The following is a 16,310-nucleotide window of genomic DNA, read 5'->3' as shown; positions in this document are numbered from 1 at the left end:
AAGAAATATAATTTTTTCTATTGGTGTCCATGGTACAAGAAATTTGTTTTCTTGGCTTAATATGTCAATTTTGTTTGTTTATGTGTGTGTTTTCTTTACTATAATAAAAAAAATTGTTCAGAAAATATTCAAATTCGTGTATTTTGAAAATGCATCGACATAATCTACACTTTTTGTAGCGAAATTAACCTTTAAAGATATATATAGAACATGATTTTGAAAAGAAATTTGGACCTTTCAATCAGTTTTCGCGGTTTTCAATTATTTATTCAAAATCAATGCAACAAGTTGTTTGATTTTTTGATTGTTTTGATAGTGAAACAGGTAGACCTCTATGCTGGTATTTTTTCAAAGTTAGCCTACCTTGCCTTCATTGTACCATATTGGTGTCCCTATTTTGTTAAAACATATACCAAGTTTGTAAGTGTGTGTGGTTTGTTTTGGACAAACAGACAATTTAAGATTATTTCTAATTTAGAGGCAACAAAAATGCATATTTTCCCCCTAGCGGACAATAAAATCTATAATTAAACAATAGTATCCCTCTATCTTGGATTCAATTTTGTGGAAAACCCCAATATTCCATTCATGTTTTGTGGATTTTCCCGAATATTGTAATTTTATGAAAAAAAAAACAAAACCGATTGTTGCATGTTTAAAAAGTCTATTTGACACAATAAGACGCTAGTGCAGAGTTGCATTGTCCTAGTTTCCTTGAAGTTGACTCCTCTTTCTTATTGAGATATGTATTTAAAAGAAAATCCAAACAAAAAACAAGTAAGCAAAGGCTACAGTCGAGCGGGGCCGACCGTTGAATACCCTACAACACTATAATAAACCATACAGTTTATATAGGCGAAATACTCGACAGAATTCCACAAGATATTGTGACAAATAATAAAAGAAAGCCATCAGGTTTCGTTCTCTAATTTTCGAATAATATCAACTAAAACTAATTTGCTCATTTCCAATTTATTGGTAAATGTTGCACATAGATGGTCTTCCTAGATCTGGAACCAATATTTCCCAAAGACCTATAACCTTTCAGAAGTGGCAAAAGATTAACATTTATTATTGGTTTTTGACTGAAACGCATCTATATGAGATACAGCCATTTGACTATATTCTTCAACGAAATCAGCGTTAACGAAATAGTCGAAAGTGCGTCTTTCCTGTATTTGTGAATTCTCCAAAAAGTCACTGGAATGGACATTTTCGTATTTTGTCTACAAAAGTTGGCAAACTCCTTCACACATTGAATATTTTTGTATGGCCATCCAAAACTGCTTGGCTTTTGCAATTTGCAAATGTGCGTGAGGATCGGGCGATAATTATGACCTGCTGACAATTTTGTAGTTTTTTTGGTCCATTTCAACCCCTAAATATTTTGCGATCATCTCCAAAAAGAGTAGGCTTCTATTCTGACCCTCATCTTATCCCCATGCAAAATTTCGTAAGGATCGGGCCATAAATGAGATCTGTATATGATATCCTGATATCCTAACTACTTAGTTTTGTTAGCTGTAGAAATATCACCAAATGTTTAATTCAAAATGAAAATATGCCAAAAATATGACAAAATGGAAAAAATATGAGAAAATGTTACAAAATCAATATTTTCATCTTTACAGAGATATTTTTATGCGATTTTTTTAGACGTTTTTTCTTTCCTGCCAAGAGGCCATTCTGAATTAATCAGAACTGTCGAAATCAGTTCAGCCGTTCTCGATATATAAGAGATCTTTCAAGCATATCTCCTTTGATAGACATATATATCGCACATATTTTGCTATATATCCGATTTGTTGGATAATAACATCAATGTAAAGGTCAGAAGTAACCTTGTGATGGCTTTGTGATTTCTCCGGGATTTAAAAAATTCACGGTTTAATAAAAAATTTTGATTTTTTTCAACACAAAAGATATGGTATATTTTATCCGCTAAATATTATCCGATGACCACCCAAATTAGTAGGCTTCTTCCCCGCCCTAAACTCTATCTACATACGAAATTTCGCGTCGATTGGTCTATAATTGCGACCTGTAGAGCTACTGCAAAATCCGACATTTGGCGATCATCTCCAAAAGCAATAGGGTTCTATTCTGGTCCAAGCCCCACCTACATTCTAAATTTCGTGAAGATCGGACCATAATTGCGACCTGTAGAGTGATTACAAATTAACATGGACAGACGGATGGACGGACATACATAGCTAGATCGACTCAGCTCGGCGAGTTAGGAAGATCCATATATACTTTCCTATGTGGGAAACCAATATTTCGAGGTGTTACATAATTTTTGGCCCAATCAAACTTATAATACCCCCAACACATAGTGTTGTAGGGTATAAAAAAAACAAAATTTTAAAAATGAGGAAAAATGTCACTAAAAATTTAAAGAACTTGTGCATATAATTTTGGATAGTGTTATGCTACCAACTTATGCTGCTCTATGGTGGGTACACAGCTGCTCAAGGGGAGCTTTTTTGCTCAGTGTCGGTCGCAATTCTGACACCAACAGTCGAAGGGACCTAAAAATTAAAACGGGAAGATATTACAAACATCAAAACAAACAAAAATGCAAACACTACATACACCAGGGGCAAGGGTGCTTGGTGGAAGTCGCACCCACACTTAACCCTCCCAACCTTGACCTTTTTTCCCAATATTTACATTTTCAAGGGCCCCGCATTCCACTAACACTTACCACACAATTTACATTCTATACATGGTAGAAGAATATAGGTAGACGCATCGGCACAGCTGCTGGGACAATGAACTGTCAAACTAATTTTTAAATTGAAAATGTTGAATGAAAAATTATTTAAATTTGTAAAAATTGTTGAAAAATGCGTATTATAATAACCCCCGAATAACGTCGTATAAGAAAACATATAAAAATCTACTTATATTTGAAAAAAAAAATAATTTTTTTTACATATCAATGCTCCCAAGCGTTGATGCATCTACCTGTATTCTTCTGCCATGCCCACGAGTTAATAAACTAACAGATACTTTTTATAATCTGTCAATCACGAAACATAATTTTTTTATTCTTAAATATAATTTTTGAGACTTAAATCTATTTTAACGAATTTTCATGCAACACAAAAAAAACTAACCCCTCAAAAAGATTTTTTTCTTGGAGTCACTTCTCGGAAGAGGAACGATAGTTTTACTCCGGTATATATTTAAATGGACAGTAAATATAAACCCCTTATTTTCGTTGCCTCAATGTATTTCAATAATTAATTTTTTATCTTTAAAAAAATACTAGGGGAACATTGGCAAAATTTTTTTCCTCCACCAACTATCATTAATTTTTTTCGAGATCGGCTTGAGCGTAAATTATAAAAGTAAAAACTTGGCTTAGCCGATAATAAAATAAATTAATCTTTGACAGTCGCGGTACGCATGCAACAATATTTCTGCAACAATACTACTTTCGTTTTACGAAACCGTCTTACCTTATTATTGTACCATTATTTTTACCTACTTTATTATTGTACCAAGTAGTGTAATGGAAGTGGGTTTGTCACTGACAGAAAAAATTTCCAAACGGCATTTTTTGTTTATTGATTCAAAATCTGTTGCACTGATTTTGAAACAATAAACAAAAAATGTTATCTTGCGTATTTGATACTAATCATGTTGCATTCATTCATGTTAGAATAATACAAATAGTCGCATCGAGACAGCTGCTGGGGCAATGAAATATCAAACCAATTTTATAATTGGATTTTTTTGAATGAAAAATTATTAAAATTTATAAAAATTGTTAAAAAATGCATAAATAAATGCAAAAATGCAAGCTTCGATTGGCGCCGTATAAGAAAATATATAAAAATCTCATTATTTTTGAAATTTGTACATATCAATGTTCCAGAATGTTGTTTTACTTTTAATTAGAGAAATTAAACATTTTACCAGGACGTCTTCGGTGTAAATAGGCTTATACTCTCTTTCACAATAGTAACGAATCAGTACCGTATACGTTACATTTTTCGCTAATTGCACATTCAGTAGTTAACGCCGTTAAAACCTTCCTCATCGACTTTGCTTCAGTCCCGCTTTCACACAGCTGCATTTCATTCGTATTCTTTGTCAGTTTGCAAAAAATCCTCATCGTGTAGTCGCGTTTTCTCAGAAACAAAAGGAAGCAAATCTCCGTTTTGTCCAAATACAGTGCTAGAATTTTGGAAAAAATCTGATTAAATTTGAAATTATTTCATTCCATTCAATTATATTTTATTGCAAGTGAATATATAGTGTGCCAACATGACAACTGCAATGGATCTCGGAGGTCCGCAAGAAGTATTAACAAATATACTAACACAGGAAGAATTGGAACTGACACCGAAAAATGTACAAGACAAATTGAAGAAATATCTAGACGAATTCTTTGATGAATATTACAAGGATAAAGCGGCCGCCAATCGACTTCGTAAGTAAAAAGATCGGGATAATTGCGAAGCATTGCAGAATTGTGAAATTTTACCGGTGAATTCATTTGTTTGAGTAGAGAAAAATGTTTGCTTTCCCGACCATTTCTCTAACCTGTCTTTTAATGGCGGCGTCTAGCACGCAAAATGTCATACACAAAAAATTGTGTGTTGCATGTGTGTGTGTGTGTTAGGCGAAGATGGTGTAAAGCGAGAATAGATGAAGAGCAACAACAACCAAAGATGCAGCGGAAAACAAGCAAAACAAAAAACATTACAAACCAAACATTCAGTACTTGAGTTAAATGATGCCAGATGTTTTAGGTATTTTTCGTTGTTGTTGCGGAAATAAAAATGCCGCCAATTTTGATGTTGCCTCCAGCAGGAAGAAAATAATTCGTTGTAGGTGAAAATTTAAAGAAATTTGAGAAAATTGTAATATCTTAGAATGTTGTCTTGGTAAAGAAGTAAACGTAGAATTTTTGCTTTTTTCATAGAAAGCATACCACTGATTTCATTACGGTAGGGCACATACAGTGGTGTTGAGAGCGAAGTATTTTGATATCGTCTAACACGTCTAAGTGAACAAGCTAAGAGAAATAAAGAGTTTAGTCGGAGTCTCTTTCTAATGGGGCTGAATTTATTCGTTTAAGAATTGTCACCTTAGCCCACTGTCTGTTGAAATGCTCAAGTGAATATGTATTGGCCGACTTCAAACTCCGGTCCATGGTAATAATTTTGCGGAATTTTTACGGACATGTCCCCAGCTAGGGAAGATATTGTCAGATCACATTGACAAACTCGCTTAGAGAGCAGAAAATTTACGCGAGAGGGGCTGTATCATGTCCAGCATATGGATTTTGAAACCCAGAACTTTATCTGATCTTAATCTAATACTTTTGTGGTCCGACAGCATGTTTTAAGTCTTGGAGTCCCAAAAATGCCTTCAACTCTTTTCAAGTTGTCATCATAATTACATATGAAAAGTTTTCTATACACTCAGTTAATTTTTATTTGTTTGGGTACTGTCGCAGTCACTGAGGCAATACAACATAAACGAAGTGTCGCTGTATCCATCACATATCCAGTACATGCTGCATCTATTTATCTTCCAACTATTGTACATACTTGACACTCTGTGCTAACTTAATCCTCCCAATGGACGGTCAAAGCGTTCTAATTCGTAGAATTCCAAAAAGGAGCGTTTTAAGATTAAGTCCATGCTCAGGGCACTCCTACTTATTATTAAGCAGCATCATAACTTTAACTGCGACTAAAACTAGGATTTGTTCAAATGAAATTAACTTCCTAAACATATTTCTAATAAATTCCAAATCTCCACTTCTTTCAGACGATTACGAGTTGAAAGCGGATGAATTGCAAGCCCAAATACAGGACTATGAAGTTAAATTGGCAAACTTCAATCAAAATGTTACTGAGTTACGTTCACAACTGGACACGGTATCGGCAGAACGTAAACAGCTCTTGGAAACAACAAGTGCCTATGAACGGGAATTGGCATCGCTGCGCAATGACAAGAAAGCTGCTTGTGATGAACGTGATCATTTGTTGAAGGTGATCGAACGACACAACAGTGAAATAGAACGTTTACAACAGGACTTAAAAGCCTATCAGCAACAGTTAAAGGGAGCAATCGCAGCAAAATGTGAAGCCCTGGCACGCGTTGATGAAATCGAAAGCAAAGAAGTTACATTGGATTTCAAAGAACGACGCATGGAACAAGAGCGGGATATGTTGCACAAACAAATACAAACATTAACACAGGACTTGAATCGTAACATTTCCGAATTACAAAACATACGCAGAGAAAATACCATGAACAGTATGCAACTGGAGGCACGACTCTCCGAGAAGACTGAAGAATTGAAAATTGTTCAAATTCAATGCACCCAATATAAGGAGACGATAGAGCGTCTAACGCAAAATGTCCAAGAGCTGTCACAGAAGATCTTGGCCCAGAATGAAGAGGCACAAAAAATGATGGACTACTATAAGAAGGAATTGGATGCTAAGACCAAATTGGCTGATCTCTACAAGAGTAATTGTGAGGATACCGAAATGGAACGCACCGAGTTGACAACAGCCATATCGGATCTGAAGAGAATGTTGGCAGAAGCTAGTGATCAGTATGGTGAATTGGAAACGAACTTTAAGGCCACCCAGTTGAGACATGAACAGGAATTGGATGAAAAGCAGAAAAATATCGATGAGTTGAAGGAAGAAATTAAACATGCCAATGAATTGCTCAAGGAATTGAAAAATGAAAGTGTGGAGAATGCAATTTCCAAATTGGCTCCTACGGCGGCGGTGGCCTCACGTCTCATTCGTGCTGATATGTCTTTGACTGAATTATATTCTTTGTACGTTAAGACAAGTGAGGAATGTGAATTGCAAAAACGTGAACTGGCACGTTTAAATTTGCAACTTAAGACCATACTCAGTGAGTTAAACGAAAACGCTCCGATGGTTAAGAAACAAGAACTAGAATATGAAAAACTTTTGGAAACCAACAATATCTTGGCTCAGCAAAGAGACGAAATGTTGGCCAAAAAAACCGACTTGGAAGAACTGTTGGTTGAGGCCCATGCCAAGATAAGCCACATGGATCGGGAGAATCGTAAACTGAAACATTCCCAAACAGATCTTAGTCGCCAAGTTTGTTATTTGCTCAAGGAAGTAGAACAATTGCGTATTGGCCTTACATCGGAAGGAGCCAATATGAGTGGTTCCTGCGGCAATCTGAGTACCACTGATGAAGTAATTTCCAAGAAATTAGTGACATTCAATAATATCACCGAGTTGCAAGAAAATAACCAGAAGTTATTGCTTTTGGTCAGGGATTTGAGTACCAAATTGGAAGAGGCCGAAACTCTAAAACAGGAAATCGACGAAGCCTCCTATCAGGAGAAGCTGGAGAATTACGCCGCCAAATTCCAAAGCATGCAAGATACTTTGAATCAACAAAATAATACAGTGGCCACTTTGGTTTCGAAATGTGAACGCTATAAGAAATTATACTTTGAACTGCAGAGGAAATTGAACAAACAGTCCACTTCCGTTGCTGATGATATGAGCGACAATGATGAAGAAATGCAGGATGATGATGGTAATGAATCCCTAAATGCCACAGGTCAGTCTGCCTTGAATAAGAGTTCCAATGCCGGCAGCAAAGAACAAGAAAAACGTATAAAAGATCTGGAACAACAACTGCACGAGGTCAAGGAACAATACAAGACATTGAAGGAACAATACGAATACTACTCAAAAGAGAAGAAGAATAATGAAAAGTTACTCAACGAGCAATTTGATTCCATGCGTTCTGAGGTTAGAGAATTAACCTCCACCAATTGTAAATTGGTGTCTTCTTTGGATTACACCAAAGAACAGATTAAATTACAACAAAAGAATATTGCCACTTATAAGCAGCAAATTACTGCCTTGGAGGACCGCAATAAGAACTATGAAAACACCATTGTGAAACATGAACAAACCGTACTCTATCTCAAGGATGAAATAATGAAATGCCAACGCCAACAATCGGCTGCCGAGTCGGAAGCCAGTCGTGTCCGACATGAAAATCGTATACTGAAGGATTCGGTGGGACGTCTACAGGCCGAAAAAGAAGCCTATCATCGTGAACAACAAAGTCAAACTTTGTTGCTTAACAATTTGGAATTGATCAAAGCCAATCTGGAGAGGTCTGAGACAGAGGGTAAGGCTCGCTTGGAACAAAGATTGGATGAAACAGTACGAGAGCTTTCGGCCCAACGCAGAAGATTCCAAGAAGAGGAAGATCGTTTCCGCGAAACCACAAATGATTTGAAACGGCAAACGGAGTCGGCCAAGAAACTCATGCAGGAAGAGAAGGAACAAGCGGACAAACTACGTATGGAGTTGATAAACGTTCGTGAAGAACTCACCACCAAAACACAACAAATCGATGAGCTGAGCAAGAAGTTACAGGAGAGCTTAACACCTTCCAAGAATGACAATCCAATTGCATTGGCCAACAAGAAGGCTCGAGAATTTGAGGTGAAATATGAAGAGGCCAAGATTGAAATTGAATCGCTGCAGACCAGCTTAAAGAAGGCCAAGGAACATGCAGATCAATATTACAAGATGTCTCAAAATGCTGAAACAGAAATCAAAAATCTACATGACCTGCACACTTCGTATGTGGAAAAGGCTGAAGCTGAAATTAAAGATTTGTGTGCCAATGAACAAAATCTCAAGTCTCGCATTACTGAGCTTGAAGCCGATTTGCAGCTGAGCGCAATGAGTGAAGCCAAGGTTAATCAAAATCAACCAGCTGAACAGATTAAACGTTTGCAGGACGAATTGAAGGATACCCTACAGAAACTGAGTGAATGCAATCGTAATTTACGTACTCTACGTACTGAGAACATTACCCTTTCGGAAAATCTGAACAGTGTTGAATCGAAATATGCCAATGAGATGATATTGCATTCCGCTGATATACAGGAGTTGGGCAAAGTTAAACAGGAATTAGTCAAGGTAAGTGTTAATTCTTATTCTGTTTGATGATACATTTCAATAACTGGTCTATTTTGGCTTTAGGTACAAAGTCAGATCAATGAACTTATGGTGGAACGTGACAATGCCAAGTTGGCTTTGGAAAATCACAAAAAAGATCAAGACGAATCATTGGTGTTGTTGCGCAAAGAAAAAGAAGAGCTTGAGAAACGTTTGGAAGATCTCAATGCGCTTAATGCCAATTTACATGATCAAATCGAGGCATTATCGAATAAATTGACTACGCTAAGTCAGACAGCAGCTGCTGGTCCCACCAACAATGACTCTGTTCTAATGGACACTTCGATTAGTGGTGGTGATGCCAATCGATCCATGGTTGATGCTGAAGCTGAAAATAAGAGCAATGAACAATTGCTGCAGATTATAAAGTTCCTACGTAAAGAAAAGGACCTCACATTGGCCAAATTGGATATACTGAAGGCAGAAAATACACGCCTGCAATCCGAATTCAACATTCTGCAAAAGAAGAATGAAGAATTACAAGACTTCCTTAATCGTGAGAGAAGTAAGACCGATACCAATTTGGTATCCGCTTCTAAACATGAAGAAATTTTACGTAAGATTGAAACTCTAAATGCCGTTACCGATAGTAATCGTGTCCTTCGAGAAGAACGTAATGCCCTTACACAACGTGTTAAGGAATTGAATGATCGCATTAGTGCTTTGGAGGATGAATTGTTCCCATTGCAAAATCAAAATCGTGATTTGAATACCAAGATTGAAGAGATACAAACCGAAAATAGTAGCTTGCGTACCGAAGCGTTGAAATGGCGTCAAAGAGCTAACGTTTTGGTAGAGAAGAGCAATAAGAATCCTGAAGAATTTAAACGTTTACAATCGGAGCGAGAAAATTTAGCCAAAATGTTAACTGCCGAAAAGGAACAAATAAAATCTCTCACCGAAGAATTGCAAGTGCTGAAGGGAGAAAAAGCTAAATTTGATGGCGAATTAGCATCATTGGAGAGACAGGTACATATGCTAACCGAAGAAAAGAAGAGCTTAACAGCCGATGTAACCACTATGAAGGTTACCAATTCTCGCCTAATGCAAGAAGTAATGGAAATGAAGAATAAACTTTTGTCCAAAGAAGAAGCTGTGCAAAAGATTACCGAAGATTTGGAAGCTAAAGAACATCAATTACAAGACTCCAAAAACAAGGAGGTGCAAATACGCAAAATTGCCAAACGTTATAAGGATTCATATTTGGAGTTGTTGAACAAGACCCCAGCCACTACGGCTGCGGCAGGAGGTGAGACAGCGAATGCCAATGCTGGTGGTCAAGAGAATGTCGATGCCAGTGCAGCGGGCAATGCTGCCGGCGAGAATACTACTGTCTCAAATGCCGAACTGGAACAACATCGCTCAACTATTGAAAACTTGAACGGGGTCATTCGTACAATGCAAGAAGAAAACGAAAAGATTCGCAAGGATTATGAAGACCTTAAGGCTTCCGTTGAGATTGATGAGCGCACCAAAACTTTGTTGAGAGAAGCCAAGAGCCATATTGTCAATTTGACGGAATCACGCAATGTTGTTAACAATGAATTGGCAGCGACCAAAACTAAGTTGTTGCAATGCAATGAAGCACATGAAGCCAAAATCAATGAGCTGCAATCGCAATATGATGCAACATTGCAGCGTTTGGAACGAGAACTACTGGAGCAGAACAATCGCAACAAGGAAGATTTGCAACGTTTGATTAGAGAAAATGAATCGCTTATCATTCGCATCAACCAATTGAATCGCCAGCTAGGTTTGCAGCAGTCTGCCAAACCTTCTACCAGCTCGGTGGCCATATCCGATAAGGGTACCATATCTGATTCCTCGCCGAGAACAGCAAATGTCAAACCCATGTCTGGTTCTGCAAGTGTGCAGCAATCCGCGACCGTCACACCATGGCGTGGTGGTGAAACTCCATTGGCTAGTATACGCCCAATATCTGTGCAAAATACACGCACAGCAGCCATTCTTCCCACATCCCAACAAAGCTCAGCAGGCTCTACAGCTGTTGTGGCGGGTACCTCCACATCCACTTCGTCTACATCATCGACTTCAACACCATCTTCGACACCCAGTTCGGCCACCGGAAGCAGTAACACTGCTTTGGTGCCACCACAACAACAGGTTCATACCACAGGCAGTGCTTCACTGGAAACTATGTCCTCATCGCCGACATCGTCACACACCGATTATATGCCCTCAACCAGTAGCTCGGCATCGGTTGCTGTGGCTGCTATACCTCCCATGGGATCGGCGGCATCAGCTGCTGAAAGTTCCCAGGAAGCAGAAAGTATCCAACAACCACAACAAAATGAGCCACAACCTCATGTTAGTGGTGGCAATGTAAATCAAGTACAAGTAGTGGCCCTAGTTTCTCCAAGGGTTGAAGGATCAAGTGCAGCCACCTCTGCACCCTCCGTAACAGTTCAACTTATTCAAGATCCCAACAATCCTCAGCCCAGTACATCGCAGTCCTCATCGGCTATGTGTTCCTCCCACATTGCAGTAAGCAGTCACAATAGGCATACACCTTCCAGTAGCAATGTAACAACTACTCAGGCGGGAACATCTGCTGGTCACAAACGTCCACGTGAATTAGAAGGCGACTCTTCAACCACGGGAGATGATACTGATAAGGGGACTTCGTCTAAGCACCCCAAACGCATGAGGGCTCCCATGCATAGTGCTGAGGCTGCAGTAATGACTGCTGCTGGTGTTTCAGATTCGGGCATTGATGTTGATCAAGTGCCCACCTCGTCTCAAAGGGACCAGGAAGACGATGTTGTGGTTTTGGATTCTGAAGAAGATGATGGCATGGCTGAAGCGGAAGCCGATGAAGGAGGACCGGCTGATGCTGATGGTGAACATGAAGTTTATGAAGACTATGATCAGGATCAGGACATGGATGAAAATGAATGTCCTGAAGCTAATGAAGGCAATGCTGATGTAGGTGAAGCCGACAACAATGAAGTCGATGTTGATGAAGACATGGAAAATAGCGGCCAATGTAGTTCTGCCGGTGTTGTAGGACAAACAGATGCTGATCCCTATGCCACTGGGGCAAGTACGAGTGCAGCAGCTGCTGCCGCCCTGGCCAAAGTCCACAGTCAGGATAATAATCAGCAAAGTCAGGCCATTAGCAGTGGTAGTGGCGAAACTCCCGTCAGAAAACAGACCAGTTCCTTAAGTCGACAACAAAAAGCCACTTTGGTCAAACTTCAGCAAGGATCCCAAGGAGAGGCCGGAAATGAAACATCTGAAACTTCAACTGCTAGACGTTCGGAAAGGTAAGTTTTTAAAATATTATGATTTATGGGAATAGTTACAACTTTTGTGCTTTATTACAGCTCCGAAATTGTCAGCTCCCCACAAGATTCCAAATTTGGTTATGGCGCAACCGATACTGCCACCTCAAATACTGTTCAACAATCTGATGATATCTCTGCAGATGTGGGACAAGAAATTCCCGATGTGGTCGTTGATGATAGTGAAGCTGGAGCCGGCGGAGAATTCCTAGGCGAAGAATATGATGATGAAAAGAAAAGTGGTGATGTTACATCTGAAGAAGCACAGAAGAGTTTAAACGAACAGGACGTTGAAGGCGAAGAAGATGATTTCAACGAAGAGGGTGGCGAATCTGTTGAGGCATCCGAAAATGTAGACAGTGAAAGTATGTTCGTCTTTGTAAATGGGAAAAAGTAATAAACTAATAATATAATTTTATGTCCATAGGTCACCTAAGCAGTGGAGCCACACAATCTGAGGATGTACAACAAAATCAAATTGAAGCAACCTCAGAAGAAAATGAAGGAGCCGATGGTGTTTCGTCAGAAGGCGAAAAACAAGCCGTTGAGGAAGTTGAAGTAAGTCGGAATAGTCCCTCGAGTATTATTGGGCACATGAAAATTGTTTATTTCTTTATTGCAGGAGGAAGGTCGCGAAGCTGAGGCATCTACATCACCCTCCATCAACACACGTTCCAAGGCCACTAAGGGCATGACGGCGAATCGTAGGCCCCAACGTGGTTTCCATCGTGGCGGTGCTGCTAATAGGCCTACTCCCATTGTTTGGCATGGTAATAGAAAATAATTTTTTTTCGTTTTTAGGTAATGGGTCGACTAAATCAGAATTTTCTTCTTATATAGAATCACCTGGTAATTCACAACGCAACACCTCTCCCAGTCAACGTGCACAACAAGAGCAGCAACAAGGTGGCAGTCCAGGTCGCGGTGGTTTTGGCAATCAACGTGGCCAGAGAGCACGTCGTATGAGACGACCTGCAGGCAATTTTTCCAATAGATTTTAAATACTAGCAGACAGACAAACAGAAGACTTAGGTTTAGTTGTAGTAGATATGTGCACCACAACATTCATATGAAACAATACATATTGCATTGTATGTGTGTCATTTGTTTTTGCTCCTCCTCACACGTTTATATGTGTCTCATTATTTTTTGTATAAATTTATTCCATTTGAAGAATTTGTTTTTTTTCTTCTTGTTAGCAGAGGAACAGAAAAAAACTTCCAGCCTGCATTTCTTTTTTGCTTGGGACTGCAACCTTATTCTGCTAGAAAGTATACCGAAAATTTGCCAAACAAAATTTGTTTTTCTTTTCATGTGTTAAGGTAATATACAGACGCAACATTTACACTTGAAACTGTCTTCACTTTTAATTTTTGGAATAGCATCAAACTTTGAATTGATATAATCGATCAAAGGGTTGTTTTCTTGTCGATTTCAAAGTCATTACAATATCATTAAATTTTTGTACTCCTAAGGTCAACTATTAAAATTTTTTATTGCTTTTCATCTTTAAATTTAGTTGTATACAAAACATACATCCTACATTACATATAATCATTATCTATAGCACCCATTACTACTAAATATTCGTATACATAAAAAACATATTTTTAATAATAGAAATAGAATTTAATTTTAAATACATTATTACCATACATATTAATTATAACGTCTTAAATTTACTATTCAAGAAATACAAGAACCGCAAGAAATAAATATTTCCAACATTAATAATAATAGTAATAATAAATGGATGAAGTTATTTTGTGTTGAGATCATGTACAATTAAAATTCACAGTCTAAACTGTATGTCGTATACTTAAATACGTGAGATCGGCTTTAGGAATGGTGTTAAAATGGAAAAAGCGTGTCCTCTACATTCATCTTTATAATTTTCCAGGCACTTGAAATAAAAACTTACCCGACCTAATAAACACTGTCGATTAAATAACACTATCTGGCCGAATTTCCATTAAATATGGACTCTGCAAAGTCCGGTATAACCGTTCTGTATATATTCATTTTATTTATTCGTTATATGGGGTCTAAACGAACACAATTCTGCATAGACAAACCTTCGTCATAGGCTGTAATATCCATTACAAACTTCAAATACGAAATTTGAAACCATTCCGGTGAATAATCTCGCTTCCGTTTTATGGGGCCTATACGAAGACGTAGGCCTGCATGCGTAATTTTTTCTCATAGGCTGTAGTACTCGTTACGAGCTTTAAATACCAAATTTGAAACAGTTCGGGTGAATAATGTCTCCAAAATCATCAAAACAAATCAAAAGACATATAGACTAAAATCATAAAAATACCATAAAAATATCGTTATATAGGGACTATACGAAGGTGTGGACCTGCATAATTTTGTCATATGTTGCAGTAGCCATTAACATCTTCCAATACGAAATTTGAAACGATTCCGGTTTATAATGTCGCTAAAATCGTCAATATACCGAATACTTAGAGGTACCGTTATATAGGGGCTATACGAAGACGTGGACCTGAAATCTCTTTTAATATTCTATAGTGCCCATTAGGACTTTGAAATACAAAATTTGAAACAATTCCGGTAGATAATGTCGATAAAATCATCATTAAGACCTTCAAATACGATATTTGAAACATTTCCAGTGGATTACGTCGCTAAAATCATCTAAATACCGAATATCGGGAGGTACCGTTATATGTGGAATATACGAAAACGTATACCGACATGGCTCATTTACGAGCTTAACCTGTCTACTGGAAAAATATACACGTGTGCAAAATTTTAGCACTCTATCTCAATTCGTTCGAAAGATATCGTAATTACAACAGATGTACAGACGGACATTGATAAATGGACTTAGAATTTTACGCTGATCCAGAATATATATACTTTGTAGGTTTTTTTTTTCGAGGAGTTATAAACGGAATGACAAAGTTAATATACCCTCCATAGAATGCTGGATAAAAAATCGCAAAAATAAACGAACAGCATCTTGCAAAACATTTGTAAGAATACAGCTCATCCATCAAAACAACTTTGGAGCAAATGTAGTTTTATGGTAGAAGAATACAGGTAGCCGCATCGACTCAGCTGCTGGAGCTGTCAAACCAATTTTGGAATTGAAATTGTCGAATGAAAAATTATTCAAATTAGTAAAAATTCACCAAATGGTAAAATTCGATTTAATATAAAAAAAATTATCAAATTTGGGCTGATATTACGTATATGGTGGACAATGATCGTAGAGTCGGATGTATATTGAAGGTATATAAAAATCTGAACCGATCTCGATAAAATTTGGTTGAGGTATTTCTGAGCTGTATCTGATATCTAGTACCAAAGATCATTGTTGTGGAGTGCATATTACGCATGTGAGGGACTTAAAACCCAAAAGAGAATGAAACATATATATGGACCGATTTTCATCAAATTTGATGTATTTGCTTCTAGATTGAATTCGGTCGGATATGCCAAAATCAGGTCATTTGGACTGATATTGGCTATTTGGTGCACAATTAACCCAAAATCGGTTGGAGATATATATGGGAGCTATATCTAAATTTGAACCGATTCTCATCAACTTCAATAGGGTTTGTCCTTGTGCCAAACAAATATTGTTTGGAAAATTTCATCTCAATCGGAAAATAAATCCGATCTACATTTCGTTCACAAAAATACATGGACAGACGGACGGACATGCACAAATCGACTCAGAAAGTGATTCTATGAAGATGCTCAAAATTAACTATGGATCTATCTCGCTTCCTCCTTCATGTAACAAACAAATGCACAAAGACGTAAACCCTTGCCCCTATGTGGAACGAGTAATGGAATTTGGTACAAAAATGAGTTTTCCAAATTATACTGAAATCGGTTGAGGTTTGGATATAGCTTCCATATATATATTTTCGACCGATTTCGTTTATTTGTTGCACCAAACACGATATGTATGCCCGATTCCAATGATATTCGGAATGAGTGACGGAAT

General features: G+C 37.7%; 1 protein-coding gene across 1 annotated transcript; it reads left to right on the top strand.

Moving 5' to 3' along the window:
• The first annotated feature begins 4,096 nt into the window (after positions 1-4,096).
• LOC131803647 (nucleoprotein TPR-like) lies at positions 4,097-14,072 on the top strand. The gene is made up of 7 exons (XM_059125087.1): positions 4,097-4,444; positions 5,794-8,978; positions 9,042-12,304; positions 12,365-12,687; positions 12,750-12,880; positions 12,945-13,092; positions 13,163-14,072. Exons 1-7 carry the CDS (start codon positions 4,279-4,281, stop codon positions 13,321-13,323), a joined length of 7,377 nt encoding a protein of 2,458 aa, XP_058981070.1. The 5' UTR covers positions 4,097-4,278; the 3' UTR covers positions 13,324-14,072.
• Positions 14,073-16,310: the final 2,238 nt, after the last annotated feature.

Source organism: Musca domestica, unplaced genomic scaffold (assembly GCF_030504385.1).
Source record: "Musca domestica strain aabys unplaced genomic scaffold, Musca_domestica.polishedcontigs.V.1.1 10, whole genome shotgun sequence".
Taxonomy (NCBI): Eukaryota; Metazoa; Arthropoda; class Insecta; order Diptera; family Muscidae; genus Musca; species Musca domestica.
This window is presented reverse-complemented; position numbering and strand designations above follow the sequence as displayed.

Excerpts from the sequence above, each read along its gene's own strand:
- LOC131803647 (XM_059125087.1), top strand. The coding sequence starts at position 4,279 with ATGACAACTGCAATGGATCTCGGAGGTCCGCAAGAAGTATTAACAAAT. Across the intron at positions 8,979-9,041 it reads TTAAACAGGAATTAGTCAAG|GTACAAAGTCAGATCAATGA; the intron begins GTAAGTGTTAAT and ends TTTTGGCTTTAG. Across the intron at positions 12,305-12,364 it reads ACTGCTAGACGTTCGGAAAG|CTCCGAAATTGTCAGCTCCC; the intron begins GTAAGTTTTTAA and ends GCTTTATTACAG.